Source organism: Ichthyophthirius multifiliis (genome assembly GCF_000220395.1).
Source record: "Ichthyophthirius multifiliis unplaced genomic scaffold scaff_1120509250560, whole genome shotgun sequence".
NCBI lineage: Eukaryota > Ciliophora > Oligohymenophorea > Hymenostomatida > Ichthyophthirius > Ichthyophthirius multifiliis.
Window position 1 is genome coordinate 4,828 of NW_004086638.1, and position 16,201 is coordinate 21,028.

The 16,201-nt window shown below is 15.9% G+C and overlaps 3 protein-coding genes across 3 annotated transcripts, besides 24 other annotated features; 1 reads left to right on the plus strand and 2 right to left on the minus strand. All coding sequences in view use genetic code 6, as the record gives it.

Annotated features, from left to right (window-relative positions):
- Positions 1 to 5: 5 nt before the first annotated feature.
- Positions 6 to 113: a microsatellite.
- Positions 48 to 120: a microsatellite.
- Positions 63 to 119: a microsatellite.
- Positions 67 to 236: a microsatellite.
- Positions 138 to 193: a microsatellite.
- Positions 218 to 251: a microsatellite.
- Positions 252 to 1,588: 1,337 nt separating this feature from the next.
- Positions 1,589 to 1,647: a microsatellite.
- Positions 1,648 to 2,032: 385 nt separating this feature from the next.
- Positions 2,033 to 2,085: a microsatellite.
- Positions 2,086 to 2,671: 586 nt separating this feature from the next.
- Positions 2,672 to 2,702: a microsatellite.
- Positions 2,703 to 2,989: 287 nt separating this feature from the next.
- Positions 2,990 to 4,140, minus strand: IMG5_081590 (Ras family protein, putative; the record flags this gene model as incomplete). Its single annotated transcript, XM_004036411.1, has 8 exons — positions 4,080 to 4,140; positions 3,948 to 4,020; positions 3,798 to 3,845; positions 3,681 to 3,728; positions 3,575 to 3,627; positions 3,340 to 3,521; positions 3,174 to 3,261; positions 2,990 to 3,104 (listed from the first exon to the last, which is right to left on the minus strand). Coding segments are annotated over exons 1-8 (633 nt in total), but the record flags the coding sequence as incomplete, so codon positions are not given.
- Positions 3,635 to 3,679: a microsatellite.
- Positions 3,742 to 3,783: a microsatellite.
- A 1,890-nt stretch (positions 4,141 to 6,030) lies between the features above and the next one.
- Positions 6,031 to 6,073: a microsatellite.
- Positions 6,074 to 6,225: 152 nt separating this feature from the next.
- Positions 6,226 to 6,288: a microsatellite.
- Positions 6,233 to 6,283: a microsatellite.
- Positions 6,270 to 6,358: a microsatellite.
- Positions 6,359 to 6,768: 410 nt separating this feature from the next.
- IMG5_081600 (hypothetical protein) lies at positions 6,769 to 7,871 on the minus strand (the record flags this gene model as incomplete). The annotated part of the gene is made up of 3 exons (XM_004036412.1): positions 6,769 to 6,848; positions 6,891 to 7,030; positions 7,081 to 7,871. The coding sequence occupies 3 exons, from the start codon at positions 7,869 to 7,871 to the stop codon at positions 6,769 to 6,771; spliced, it is 1,011 nt and encodes a 336-aa protein (XP_004036460.1).
- Positions 7,872 to 8,125: 254 nt separating this feature from the next.
- Positions 8,126 to 8,169: a microsatellite.
- Positions 8,170 to 10,540: 2,371 nt separating this feature from the next.
- Positions 10,541 to 10,569: a microsatellite.
- A 57-nt stretch (positions 10,570 to 10,626) lies between these two features.
- Positions 10,627 to 10,665: a microsatellite.
- Positions 10,627 to 10,667: a microsatellite.
- A 345-nt stretch (positions 10,668 to 11,012) lies between these two features.
- On the plus strand, positions 11,013 to 12,637 carry IMG5_081610 (traf-type zinc finger family protein, putative; the record flags this gene model as incomplete). Its single annotated transcript, XM_004036413.1, has 2 exons — positions 11,013 to 11,376; positions 11,652 to 12,637. The coding sequence occupies 2 exons, from the start codon at positions 11,013 to 11,015 to the stop codon at positions 12,635 to 12,637; spliced, it is 1,350 nt and encodes a 449-aa protein (XP_004036461.1).
- Positions 11,476 to 11,537: a microsatellite.
- A 97-nt stretch (positions 12,638 to 12,734) lies between the features above and the next one.
- Positions 12,735 to 12,799: a microsatellite.
- A 3,235-nt stretch (positions 12,800 to 16,034) lies between these two features.
- Positions 16,035 to 16,080: a microsatellite.
- Positions 16,081 to 16,138: a microsatellite.
- Positions 16,127 to 16,201: a microsatellite.

Sequence of the window (16,201 nt, forward strand, 5' to 3'; positions counted from 1 at the left end):
TTAAATATATATTTATATATTTATTTTAATATATTTAATTATTTAATTATAAATTATATTAAATATATATATATATATATAATTAATTATTTATATATTTATATATATATATAATATATTTTTTCTATAAAAAAATTTATTTTATTTTATTTTTATTTTATAATATATATTTATTTAATTTTATATTTTATATATCAAAAATATATAATATTTTCTTTTATAATATATATATATATTATAATTATTTATATTTTTATTCTTTTAAATTATAAATATATTTTTTATAATTTTTTTAATTTTAAATAAACTAATTTTTTTAATAAATAATGTCTATTATATAAATTTTCCTTTCCTTTCTTTTCTTTTTTTTATTTTATTTTTTTATTATAATAAATTTGAATTATTATTGCTAATTTTTTAAAGGTCTACCACTATTTCTTTCAAAATTCTAATATATAATTTAAATTATTGTTTAATATCTATGTTTAACTTTCTTCATTAATATTAAAAGTTGGAGAATTATTATTTTAACCTTCAAAAATAATATTTTTTTATTTATGAGAAAAAGTAATAGCTTCATAATCATCATAAAATTTATTTTATTTTTCATAAATTTTTTTTTCATTGTTTTCATTATCACTAATTATATTTTCTAATTTTAAATTATAATTATTATTATCATTTATTTACATATTTTTTTTAAAATCATTATTATTTTTTAATTAAATTTCTTATGTTATTTATTTTATATTGGATATTAATAATTATTAGTTTTCTTCTTTTTTTTATAATTCACATTTACTACTTGTTTTTTATAATTATTAATCAGAAATAGAACCTTTACTTTAATCGCAATTATTGTCCAAAATATCTTTTTAAGTTTTACTATTTAAAGAATTTATGCTATTATTACTTTAGTAATCAATTTAAATATTATTATTATGATCAAAAAGTTTTGACTTATTATAACAAGAAGATTATTCTGAATAATTTATATATTATTGAGTATATTTCTAATCATCCAAAGGATTGTTTAATTAATTTTCAGTTTCTTTTTTAAATTTCTATTAATTATTTTTTATTTAGTTAATAATATCCTTTGCATCAATATTTTAATCAATTTTTTAATATAAATTATTATTTTTTTCATTTGAAGCTTTTGTTGAATTTATTTATTTTATTAAATTAGCTACGTCTTCTTTAATACTTACATTATCAGTAAATTATACTTCTTTTTAATTTTTAATTTAATTCTATTGATGATCTTTTATTATTTTTTGGACATTTTAATCAATATCAATACATTAAATTTATTATGGACTTGTATTTGAACCTATTGATTATTGTCTCTTAATTTTTATTAATAATTTCTAAGCTTATGGGTTTATTGAAATATTTTGTTAACTTTCATGAGACTAGTTTAAATTTGCTTTATATTCGCTACCACATTTTTAAATTTATTAACTTTAAACTGAATATTCTAAGGATTATTATTATTTTAGAATTTCATCCAATATTTTTTAAGAATTTTCTAATGATTATAATCGGTTATATTAACGGTTAAATAAATTCTTTTATTATTAATTCATATATTTTTGAAAATGGATTTTATTATTTTTTTAATATGGATTTTAATTTATTTTTAATGAATAATTTTACTTATATATATTTTTTTTTTAATATTGTTAAATTTTTCATTTATTAAATTAAAGTTTCTATATTTTTTTAAGATAAAAAGATTATTAATTTGTTTAAAATATTATTTTCATATTTTACTAAATAAAATATTTTTTAAGAATTTATTCTGGTAAATACAAAGAAAAAATAATTTAATTAAAATAACTATGCAGTTTAAAATTTTTTTAATTTATATTAAAAATGTATATTAAAGAAAATAATATAAATTATTAATATAAAAAAATAAAACATTTTTTTTTATAATAAATCTTATATATTCTTTTATATAAAATAATTGAAATTTAAAAATATAAAGTACTTCAATTTAAATATTTTTTTGGACTTCTATAATCATATTTATATAAATATAATTATAATTAAATTTCTTTTAATTTAATAATAATTAAAAATTAATAAAAGAATTTAAAAAAATACATATATTCTTATTCATTAAGTTTATAATAATAAAAAAAAATATTTATTTAATCATTATTCAAAATTAAGGATATTCTTTAGCAACAACTTCTTAAAATTCTTCAAAGTTAATTTTTCCATCTTTATCTTTATCAGCATGTTCAATCATTTCTTTAATTTCATTTGGAGAATATTTTTCTCCTACTTGATTTGAAATTCTCATAAAGTCATCATAAGTAATTAAACCATCTTGGTTTTAATCAAATGCATTAAATAAATCAAATAAGGTTTTTTCTTCATTAACATCGTTTGTAAATCCAAAAAGCTTTAAAAATTCAGAAAAATCTATTAATTAATCTTAATCATTATCAAGATCATTAATTAAATATAAAATTCTTTATGCTTGAATATTCATTCCTAACGACTCTATTGATAATTTAATTTCCTCAGGGGATATAAATCCTGATTTATCATGATCAAAAGCATCAAATATTTATTTTATATTTAATATTTCTTCTTCATTTAATCCTGGTTATACATATTATTTTGGATCAAATGCTTTTTAAATAATTTAATTGTTTTATTATTATTATTATTATTATTATTATTATCCTTTAAAAGGTTATTATTGAACAATATTCTTTTTTTATGGGCTTGAGCTAATTTAAGTTTATTTATACATTTATTGTTAATTTAAATAATTATATATTAAAGTAGTTTTTTTTTATATAAATAAATATAAAAATTAATATAGATGTATTTTTTTTTTAAATAAAATATATTATATTATTATTTAATATTTTTAAATATATTTAAATATTATTATTTTTTTATTATTCATAATTTTTTTTTAGCTTTTCTTTTAAATTTTTATTTGTACTTTTCAACAACAATTATTTAAATTTTAATCATTTTATTAATTATTTTTATTGTAATTCAAATTTTTATTTTAATCAATTCTAAATTCTCTAGAACTTTATTTTTTTAATAAACTATCACCTTATTTTTCCATTCTTTTATTTTTATATATTTAATAATAATAATAAAAAAAAGAAAAATATTTTAAAATTATATTCTTTTACATCTGTTTTGCCATTTAAGTAAATACTTAATCAACATTCTCACCACTTTTCGCAGATACTTCTATATAATTCAAATTATACATTTATGCTTTTTTTAAAAAAATAATATACATATATAAAAAAATTAGTTCATTTTAAATAGTAAATATTTTATATATCAAATTACCTAATTCTTACCCTTCTTAATATTAAACTTATCTATTTTCATTCATATCAGTTTTATTACCAACTAAAATTCTACACACATTTTCTTGAGCATATTTTTCGATTTCTACCATCCACCCTTTTACATTTTCAAACGATTGCTTATCTGTTATATCAAATACTACAGCTATTCCATGTGCACCTCTTTTTTAATTATTTATAAGTATTTTATATATTTAATTTCAATAATTAATTACCTATAATAACTGCATGTGATTGTCTTAAATCTATCTTATCCGGCTGTATCCCACTTTAATATTTTTATTTAAATTAATTATTATTTTTAATTAGTTTTTATTTTACTATTTAAAGTTTTATATTTTTTCCATTAAGTTGAATAGTTTTTATTTTCTATTTTTATATAAAATTAAATTTATTTTATTCAATTATAATTTATTTTAGTAAAATATGTATTATTACAAAATCAACGCCGATTGTATTATAGAAATTATTTGTGAATTGATTTTCCTTTTAAATTAAAATAAAAAATAAATGTTAAACATTTATAACTAAAATACATATATTTTTATAAAATATATATAGAATTGTAATTTTTATTAATTAATTTACAGAAAAACGCATTAACATACATGATTTTCCTACTCCTGAATTTCCAATCAATAGTAATTTAAATAAATAGTCGCTTTTATGAAAAATTGATTTTTATTTATATTATTGCAAATTATATAATTAATTTTATACTATTCACCATAATTTGTTCTTTACATTATATAGTAAATTTTGTGATAATTTTTTTTATTATTTATATTTAATATTAATATTAATATTATAATTATTTAAAAAAAAATTTTAAAATAAATATTATTTTGCTTTTGTATTTTTAGTTAATAAAAAAACTAAATAACAAAAATCGATTTTATATATATATTAAAATAATAAATTTTATAGAAATAAAATATAATAATTTATTATTATTTTTTGAAAAAATAAAATATTTAATATAAATAAAAAAAGAATTCATATTAATATATATATATATATATATAAATTATGTTTTAATTTAATTTTTATTCTATCAATTAAAATGTTTATTATAATTTTAAAACTATCTTTTTTTATTTTATTTATTTATTTTTAAAATAAATATATCTATTCTAAAAGATCATTCATTTAAATCATCATTAGTGTTATTATTTTTGTTAGTTTACATTACATTATTTAACTTTTGTATATCGAAATTTTAAAATTCATCAACAGTTAATTATTTTAACTTATTTTAATAAAAAAAAATAAAAAATTAGAAAAATAAAAAAAAACTTTAATTTAATCAATAAGTTATTTAACATAATTTTTATATTAATCCCCAATAGTTTAATCAGCAATTTTGATTTTATTTTCAATTTTAATGCAAATAATTTCAGCAGTTTATTTTTGAATAGAATAAAAAATTTATAACATACAAGCGATTTTCTTGCATATTTTTTTCCTAAATTATTTTTAATCTTGAATTTTTTAACTATTACCAGATTCATTTGACTGATTTTCCCAATTTAAATTATCTTAATCTACAATCTAAAATATTTAATTTCCAAAGGCATTTTCTAATAAATGATTTTTTATACTTTTAATAATCGACAATAATTTATTTTATAATTAAAAGTTTTTCTCAAAACTTAAAGAAGTATATAAATTAACAAACAAAACTCCTATTTAGCTTTATATATATTCTTAAGTATCAATATTATTGAGTTCCTTATATAAATCACAATTTTTTTCTAGTTCTAATAATTATTCTTTTTTTTATTCTTGTTCCGGGTTTATTAAATTCGCATATATAACTTCTAATTTTTTTTTTATCTAATATAAGTTATTAAAGTTATTATTTTGAATAATATTTTCTGTAACCTCAAGATTATTATTTAAATTATTAATACTTTCATTATTGTTACTATTTAAAACTTATTTATCTATTTTGTTTATTATATTTTTTTCATCTTTTTTATAAAATTCTTTGCCTTTTTTTAAGCTTTTTATAACATTTTAATTTTTTATAGCTGATTATTTCTTATTTAACTTATTTTTAGTCGTTTTATCTTATTTTATAAGTAAATTTTTCGTTTTAACATTTGTTTAAGCTTATTTTTTTATCTTCTTACTTGAGCGAAGTTTTTATACGATTTCTAATTTTTAACAGGTATACTCAGTATTTTTTTATAAAAAAAATATTTAAGATACCTTTATTTGGTTAATTATTTGTATTTTCTGTTTTAACTTTTACTTTCTTTTTTCCTTGACAATCTTCGTCTCCGTTTTCACTCTTATATATATTAATAGAACATCGCTTATTTTTTATTATTTTTAATTACTTATATTAGTTTCATTTCTAAATCTTAGTATTCTTCTATAATATTTTTTAGAATCATATAATTATAATTTTAATAATTTTTACATTTAAATGTAGATAAACCATCAATAATTCTTTTAGCTGATTATATTGCCTGTATAAGCTTTTAATTATTGCGGTTAACATTTTTTGAAAATTAAAAATAATATTCATTAAAATCAAATATTTGGTCTAATTAAATAGTGGCACTTTTGTTTTAAATAATTATTTTATTAATTTTTAATTAAATACTGAGAATGTTCGCCTAAAAAACTAACTTTAGCTTCAATTTCATTAATATTTAATATCTATTTTATTTAAATAATTTTTATTATTATATTTAAGAATTTTTTTTTTAATAAAGTAATTACAAATGAAGGCCATATTGGATATCCTTTTAATTTTGACCAAACAATTTAATTTTTTTTGAATTTTTTATTCATACTAATTTTTTTTTATTAAAAAATTACTTATAATTCTTTTAGATTAGTAATTTTTAAAAACATATATATTTAATTAATAATATATTTATATTTTTTTAATTAAAAATATATTATATATTATTTATATATATGATTTGTAAAATAATATTGATATATATATATATATTTATAAAAATATATATATATATATATATTTAATATAATTTTTTTATTACTTAAAAATTAATTTTTTTTTTTATTATTTATATTAATTATGTTGTCTTTTATATTTAGATTTATCATCACATTTAATTTTAAAGTTTTTTTTAATTTAATAAATATCTAAGTATTATTTTGATATAAATTAATATTTATACAATTAAATAATTTTTTTTTTTATATTTTTTATTATCTATTATAATAATTAAATTTATTTTTTATAGAAATAATAAAATATTTAAATTTCAATATATATATTTTAAATACAAATATTTAATTTAAATTATAAAGCAAATATTTAAATTAAATACATAAAATTATAATCTTATTTTATTTTCTATAATTTTTATGAATTTGTATTTATTTAATTAATATCTTTTTATTATATTTATAGTAAAAAAGTAATTCACTAATCATTTACCCATTAAATTCTTTTTCCGTTTTCCCAAATACCTTCTTTTTTTTCTTTATTTAATATTATAAACCCTAATTATAAATAGCATTTTTAATTTAATTATTATATATTACCTTTCCCATGTTATTTTCCATTTATCCATTCTCCTTCATATCTTTTTTCATCATCCCATTAAAATATACCATATCCGTGTTTTTTATCATTTAAATATTATCCTTTATATATTCTTTTATCTGGCCAAACAGTTTCTCCACTAAAAAAATAAAATTAAATAATTTTAATAATTTGATATAATAAAAAAACTATCCACAAGTTTAATTAGAAACCCAGTTTCCTTTATAAGTTTTACAATCTTTCCAATAATACTCCCCATATCCATGAATTTCATTATCTTTAAATTCACCCTCATACCTACTTCCATCCTCAAAATAAAGTTTCCCTTTCCCATTAATTTTTCCATTTAAATACTCACCCTCATATTTTGTCCCATCAGGCCATTTTTCAATCCCTTAACCATTTTAAAGATCATCTTTCCATTCCCCTTCATATACAGCTCCTTCTTTATGATAATAAATTCCAAAACCATTAGCCATATCATTAATCCATTAACCATCGTATATATCTCCATCAATATTGACTAATTTTCCCTTACCCTAGATTTAATTTTCAAGCCATTATCCTTCATAATAACTGCCATCGGGATATTCTAATTTGCCAAACCCATCTTTCATACCTTTTTTCCATTCACCTGTATATATGGATCCACTTTTCATTGTTATGGGACCTAGCTTTACCCTAAATTCACTATTAATTGCACTTCCAATTAATGAGATATCATTCGGAATATTATCTTCATTATACTATTTTATAGAAAATGCTTTCTTTATTATCTATGATGATTATTAAGTGTTATTTTCAAAAATTTATGCATTGCTATTATTATTGTGATTGGTTTATAGTTTTATAAAACTCTTTATTGAGTTTAAATGTTGGCTTTCTTCTTTATATTCTTAATAAAAGGTTTAGTGTTCGATTATTTAGCTTGTTTATTCGTTTACATTTTCTTATTTATTATATGATATTGTTGATTTCATGGTCGATTTTTTCTTTATCTGGGAATCATTTTAGGTTCTCATTATTGTTTTTAATTCTTCTATTTCTTCTTGTAGTATTTATGCATTATTTTATTAATTATTGGTATTATAACATGAACAATTACCCATTTTTTTTTTTTTTTTTGAAAAATAAAAAAAAAGAAGAAGGTTGTTTTTTAAATTATTTATTCAAACTAAAATTTTGTAAAATAAGTTTATTTTCTATTTTGCATTTTATTAACAAATAATACTTTTTTTTAATAAAAAAAATTATAATTTTAAATAAAATAAATATATATATTGCCATTTTTTTTAATATTAATCATTATAAAATGCAATTTATTAATTGTGAATTTTAATATTTATTAGTTAATACTCTATCTTTACACATTAAATAACTTTCAACAAGTACTCTATATTAACAAGTTTTAGGTTCATCAATAGTTACAATTTGAAAAAATTCTTCTCCACAAATAATTTAAATTTAAGCATTTCTTTAAGTATTACCAGCTTCGCAAAATTATCCGTTACTATATTATCTAATTGTAGAAAAATTATTATTCGGCAAACTTAAATGAAGAATTTAAAAGTCAATATAATTAGATAGTTTTTCTAAAGAAATGAAATATATTTTAACATTATAAGATTTTTAAGGGAAAAATCTAATATATTTCAAATACTTCTCAACTTAAATTTCAAACAATTAATTACTTGGCGAAATATCATTAGTAAACCCGATTCTGAGAATCAGTTAGTTTTAAGAATCATCAAATAGAATCCAAAAAATTTTATCTTAAAGATTCAAAAAATTTCTACTAATTCTTTAAATTTTATCGTCTTTATATTTAATTATTATTTCTTCTAAATAAGAAAACTTAATTTCTACACCTTCTAATAAATTATCTAATGTATTACTTAAATAAATACTAAATTAATAAGATTCATCTGAATTGTTTGCTTTTACTAATTAAAACATTAAATAATACTAACCAAAGTCTCCAAATTATAGACCATCTATATCTTGTATTTATACTTACTAATATATGTCTATATCTTCGACTTTTTAAAAAATTAGCATTTAAGGTAGTTATAATCTTTCATTTTTTTCATTTAACTCAGGTGCCATAATGTTAACTTCTATTTAATTGTATTTTAATATGGCATAAAAGCCTTCAAAATTTTCAATAAAAGTGTCTAATTTTGCTATCTAATCGCCATATATATTTGTTATTTTGGCTATACAATGAGAATTAGAATCCACAAAAAGTACATAATCACCAACTTGAGCATTTTTATTAATATTAACTATATACTAAGATTTTATTATTTCGATTTTTTTAATATAATGAATATATTAAAATAAGGTTTTGTAATAACGAATTTTCTTATTATTGTATAAGATTGTATTTTTAAATACCACTTAAATATTTTATAAAAAAGTTTCTTTATTTTGTAAAATAAAATTATCATATGCATCATAGAATTCAATAAAACCACTATTCCAGATTTTTTTGATTTCTCTAATAATAATTCCATTGTAATAATTAAGCACAAGAATATCGTTTTTATTATATTTTTTAATAAATGTAAACCCTTTAGTATATAAAAAGTTACCAAAAATGCATGGAATATTAGTATTATGAATATTATTTAAAGTATTGAAAGTGTATATATTTATTTTTTATGAATAAATATTCTTATTTAAATTCTCATTTAAAATTCCTATATAACTATTTATCATTCTTTTGATTTATACATAAAATTAATCATCTATTTCTACATTTATAATATTATCAGTTTGTAATATTTTATCATAGTTTATTATATTGATTACCTATCCTTAGATATAAACACTTGTTTTTTCTTGAGTTTTATTATAAAGTTTAAAAGGAGAATTTTAATAATATTTTCCTTTGTAAATTGTATGTTTTTGTTCTTTAGAAGTTTGTACTTTGTAGAAATTATTTTGATATATTTTTGCGTTGTATACAGTTTAGTTAGTATCTTTTGTAAAAAAAGAGTTATATCCTATAAATATTTCTTCAAACTCCTATTTTTAATTATTAAAAACGGTTATAATATCATCAAATTAACGTAAATATTTACCAAAACAATATTCCCATAAAAACTCTTTGGTTCTGTAATATGTACATTAATTTTATAGGGCTTCTAAATAAAAGTTGGAATTATTTTCATCCAAAAATATATATTTTTCTCGATTTTCGTTTTCTTCTATATACCCTGCTCTTGGCTAATATTAATCATCATTTTTATTTAAATTCAAATTAAAATTAATATTGCATACCACTTTTTGACCATTTTCTAATGTTAATACTTTTTTTAAGTGCTCAAATTCTTATAATTCATCTTACAGAATTTAATTTAATTTAATTTTTTCAGCAGTCGCTTTAGTATATGTTATTATATTAAAACATTATACTTAAGAGTTTGTTAATATTAAAAATATATATAATAATATTTTTTTCAACATTTTGGCTATTAAAGGAAAATTAAATATATTTTATTTATTGTTTTTATATTAAGATATAAAATAAATCTTTTTATATTTAAAATTTATTTGATTTTTTTTTTTTAAATAATAAAAATTAAATTTTAAAATATAATTAGTATGTTAAATAATTTTTTATATATGTTTGATTTCAAAGTTAATTCTTTATTTATATTCTTTATTTATATTATTTTTAACATTAATAAATATAATAATAAAAAAGTTTTAGTATAAATTTATTTTGAAATTTTTTATTAGATATTATTTTATATTAAGATATATTTTTACTGTTAAAATTATATATAATATTTAAATGCTTAATATATAAAAATAATTTTTAATATGATAAAAATATACATTAAAAAGTTATAATAAAAATACTAATTTATAAAATATATTAATTGATTAATTAATTAATAATACTATATTTTATTTTAATATTTTAAAAATTAACAAACAATGTTTTTGTATATTTATTCAATTTTAAAATATTTAATGTATTTAATAAAATTGCTTTGCATAAAATATATGCAATATTTTTTTCCTTTTTATCAAAATTTTGTAAAAAAAACAAATATAAAATAATTTAATTAATTTATATATATATAAAAAATTATAAAAGAAAAGAAAAAATGAACAACAACAATCAAGAAGAACAAAAAGCAACAAATGAATCAAATCGTGATTATGAATACTAAGAGAATTATTACATATGTGAAGTTTTTGAAGACTAAAGCATATTAAAAAGCTAAATAATTGAAGCTAAAAATGAAATAGATCACTTAATATGTCCCATATGTATGAATATTTTATGGAAACCCCTTTCATGTTCTGAATGTTTACAATCATTTTGCAAAGCCTGTATTAATTAATGGTTGTAATCAAATTAGCAAAGATTAGATTAGTAACAACAATAATAACAATAAAATAATTTGAGATAAGGCTCGTATTAATAATAGTAAAGAGCCATAATGAATAATAGTAATTCAAATAATAGTACTAATAATATGATGAATGAATATTAGGATGAAGATGATGATGATGATAATTTAATACTTTTTAACCATGAATAATAAATATTTTAAAATATTTAACAATAATAATAATAATAATAATAATAATAATAATAATAATAATAATAATAATAATATAATAATTATATCCATATTAATAAAATTCTGATAATTTTATTGCCGGAATTAATAATTACTAGTAATTTTATGGATAGTTTTCTTCCTCTTCTCCTAACAATATTTAATATTAAATAATAGCATAACCCAAAAGTAAAAACAGGGACTGTTGTCCAAATTGTAAGAAAATATTTAAAGGCACAAATATGCCTTTGATTAATAAATTGTTAGGAGGTTTAAAATTAAAATGTTTTTATAATTAAAACGGTTGTAACGAAGTTTTAAATTACGATTCATACGAAAAGCATGTTATTGTTTGTGGATATTTAGGTTTGAAATGTGAAGGATGCTAAAAGGTTGTATTTAAAAAAAGTATGCAAGAGCATTAAGAAACATGTTTAGAAGTATTAGTAAAATGTGAGAAATGTTAATTAAAAATTGCCAGGAAATTTTTTAATGAGACTCATACTTAAGTATATTGTATGGAATAATAACTGAAATAAAAAGATAAGAAAATGTCTAGTATATAAAATTAATTGAATGAATAAAATTTGTAAATTTAAAAAATGTAGTAATAAATAAAAATTTTAATGGAAGGATAAATATAGACTATTCAATCTTTTGTTTTTTCTACTTATTTTGGAAAATATTTTAAGTTTTTAAATAATAGAGTTTTACTTGAAAACGATTCATATAATGATTAAAAAAAAAAAAAAGATTTTCTCCATTTTTTTATTAATAAGTCGTTTTCTGTACATTCGCCTATTATATATATTTGGAGATTAATAATCGAAAAACTTCAAGGAAATATGCTTATTGGTATTAGCGATTCTTAAACTTAAAATTCAATGGATTTTATTGTAAATAAAGGAGGAGATATTAAAAAAAAAGAAAAGTCAGAAAATAAATATAAATAAAAAGAAAAAAGCAAAGATTTTGTTTTCTAAGAAAATGATGTTATATAAATTAAATATATGCCCTTTATTTATACTGTTGAATTCAATAATCTCACATAAAACGTTATTTGTAATTTCGATTAAAAATATATTTTAGAATTCTCTAGTTCTTTTTATTTTTTCTTTTCTTTAGATCATTAAGGAGATACTTTGTCTTTTGTTGGTATTTGAAATAAATTTATAATTTTTTTTGATTTTTTAAATTATAATAGAAATAATATATAAATATATATATATTAACTATATAATTTTAGGAAGTAAACTATTTTATATATATATATATATATATATATATATATATATATATATATATATATATTTATATATATATATTAATTTCTAAATTCCTTTATTTACAATTTTTTTATCTAAAATGAATATTTGAATTTAAAAACAATGTAAATTAATTTTTTAAATTAAAATTATTTTCTTATTTTTTTTGTTTGATAAAAATAATTGATTTATTTATAGAAATAGTTTATAAAAATAAAATTTCATAATTTATTAAATAAAATAAGAAGATTAAATAAAAAAAACTTATTAATCAATAAATATAAAAAGAAATAAAAAATAATATTTTACTTTTATATAAATATATAAACTATAGAGAATATTATATCATTAAATTTATTAATTAATAAAATTTCTAAAAATATTAAATATAAAATTATGTTCATTTTCATATTTACTTAGTATATTTTTACTTACGAGAATTAAATTAAGTATATTTTTTAAATTTTAATAATTACAATTAATAAATTCTGGAATTTTAGCAATTAAATTTGCAAATAGGTAACAAAAATCCACAAAAAGGACATCCTGTCCTAACGAGAACTATTAAATCAAAAAATTAACTAAATTATTTTATAAAGCCAAGCATTAAGGAAAAATGAAAGCAAAATTCGACAAAAGTAAAATACATTCTCTTTGAATTTCTTAAACATTCATCCCTAAGCATTTTTCGGCTATTAAAAAAACGGTTTACATTTAATTATTTTGATAATTTTATGTTAAAAAAAGTAAATTATTTGAATTTTTTTATGCTAAAATATTATTAAGTAATGTTAAAGTACCAATAATAACTGAAAACTAATTCGATTAAAGATTTATTTACATTATTTTTTCAATATTTTATTAATCAAAGTAAATTTCATGAATATTTTATTCGGAAATTTCAGAAATTCTAACCAAATACCATATAAAATCTTACAAAGTTTACATATTATTATTTTTGAAAGTAGTTAATATAAAATTAATATTTTTCGAAAAAGATTAAATACTGTAATAAAACCTTAAACTTTTACAAAAAATCTCCAAAATAAAAATACTTTCCTTAATAAGACCCGGATCATTAATATAGAGAATATTTTATTAAATCTTTTGAAAAAAATTCTATTATAAAGCCAAATTTTAAAGAAAGTTTTCACTTTCTGCGCTTAGATTTGACAAAATAATCATTATTTTTGTCAAAAGGTTATTTGATTATTTTTAATTTACCATTTATAAGCATTTATTTACAAAAAAAATTAACTATTAAATATTTATTATATATATTTAGATTATTTCTTCAATCATAGTTTCAAAAGAAGAGTAATTTACCAAAATCCAAATACATTCATAAACCACATCCATACAAAATAAATTTTCTTACTCAATAATAAAAAATATTCCTTTAAAAACTTGTAAATAAATATCGTTTTTTTTTCCCATTATTTAGTTTATGTTTTTTCTGAAAATTACTAATTAATTTTTTAATAGTCTTGATTATTTGTATTATAGTTTTTATTTACTGGAATATACTTATTATATATATTGAATTATTTCTTATATTTATAATTAGTTTATTTCTATTTCTGATTCTTGTTTATTATTTTGTTCTAGAGTTTGTTTGAAGTTTCGCTTACGTAATTCATTTAAGTAATTATTTCTTTTCATTTTTGAAAATGTTTACATTTTCTTACTTTTTATACTTAATAATGATTCCCTTTCAATTGATAAGTGGTTGCATTATTAAATTGTTGGAATTTATTAGAAATATTGCATTTTTTCTTTCTTTTTATATTTTTTTTATGACTTTGCTTCTTTTGTTTTCTTTTTTTTTTTATTTGATAGCTTATTTTTTTTAAATAAATTTATTATGTAATAATTTATTTATTTTGCTGCTTTATAGTCTAAAATAGCGCGCGCCAAAATAATTGTTCGATAAAATAGTATTTTTATTAAATAATTAAGTATAAATTAAATTTATTATTTTATAAGTTAAATAATATTAAAAAATATATACAGATTTGTTATATTTAAAATTTAATACTTTGACTCTATATTTATTTATTTTAATTGAAAAATAAAAGTCTTTTATTAATAATATAATTTTTTAATTTATTATTTATAAAAAATAAATAAATATAAATTTATACTAAAATAAAATATTAAATAACAGGCATGTATAAATTTTTTTAAAAAATCATTTTATTTATTTATACTTTCAAGTTTTTTATGTTTACAAATCTTATCTTATTTATTGAATTTAGTTATTATTTTAAAAAATATTATTGAAATATAATTAATTTTCATTTAAATTTTAGTTAAAATTTAAAAATGTTTAATAATTTAAAAAATTCTTGATATTTTAAAGTTTTTAAGAATCTTATAATTAGTTATTTTTATTAAATTATTAAATATCTTGTTAATTACTGATAATACTTTAATTTTAAATAATAATATTTTTCTGATATATTTATTTTTATTAAAAGCTATTAGTAGCAGAATTAATAGGGCTAATCTATAATTAAGATTCATTTTTTTAAAGATCATGCATATTTCTTTCAGTTTAAAAATTTATAATGTTAGAATTAGTATTTGTATTAATATTTTCTAAAGTTTCTATTTTCTTTTTATAATATTAATATCCTTTTTTCGTTTTAGAAGAATTATCTAATTATTATTTACTTTTTTTCAAGCGTAACTATTATATGATATTATCAAACTTTTTCTTCATTTTAATTTTTTAAGAATTTGAAATGTTATTATTTGTACATAAAATATCAATATTATATTTGTTTTTTAAATCTTTTAATATTAATTTAGGTTTGTATTTCAAATCTATATGTTTATCATTTTCGAAGTAATTATCATATATAAATTTTTTATATTTTTGTATTTTTTTACATAATTGTCGTTCTTAAAATAATTCTTTATTTATAGAATGATTGTGTGAATTTTCAATTTTAACTAATTAGCATTTTCCACATTTTAAATCTAAAGATATATTAAATGGACATTTAAGTTTTATACATACAATTTTAATTTTAGTTTTAGATTAAGTTTTTTTCAAAAAACAATTTGTAATTTCTTCAGCTTATTCGACTTTTTATCCTAAATTGCTAATATCAAATTAAGAATTAAATAAAAATTTGATTTCATCAATCATAATGTTAAACAAACTAATTTTTTTAATATTTAGTTTATTTATAATTTTAAAATAAATTATTTTTTTTTTTGTTTCTTTAAAAAATAAAATAATAAATTAAAAATTAATGATGGTTTTTAAATGATATTTGATTATAAAATTTTATTTTATATTATTTTATTTTATATTAATTTATTTTATTTTAAATTTATTATAATAATTTTAGAAATTAATTTATAAATATATTTTAATAATATAATTTAATTTAATTTAATTTAATTTAATTTAATTTAATTTAATTTAATTTAATTTAATTTAATTTAATT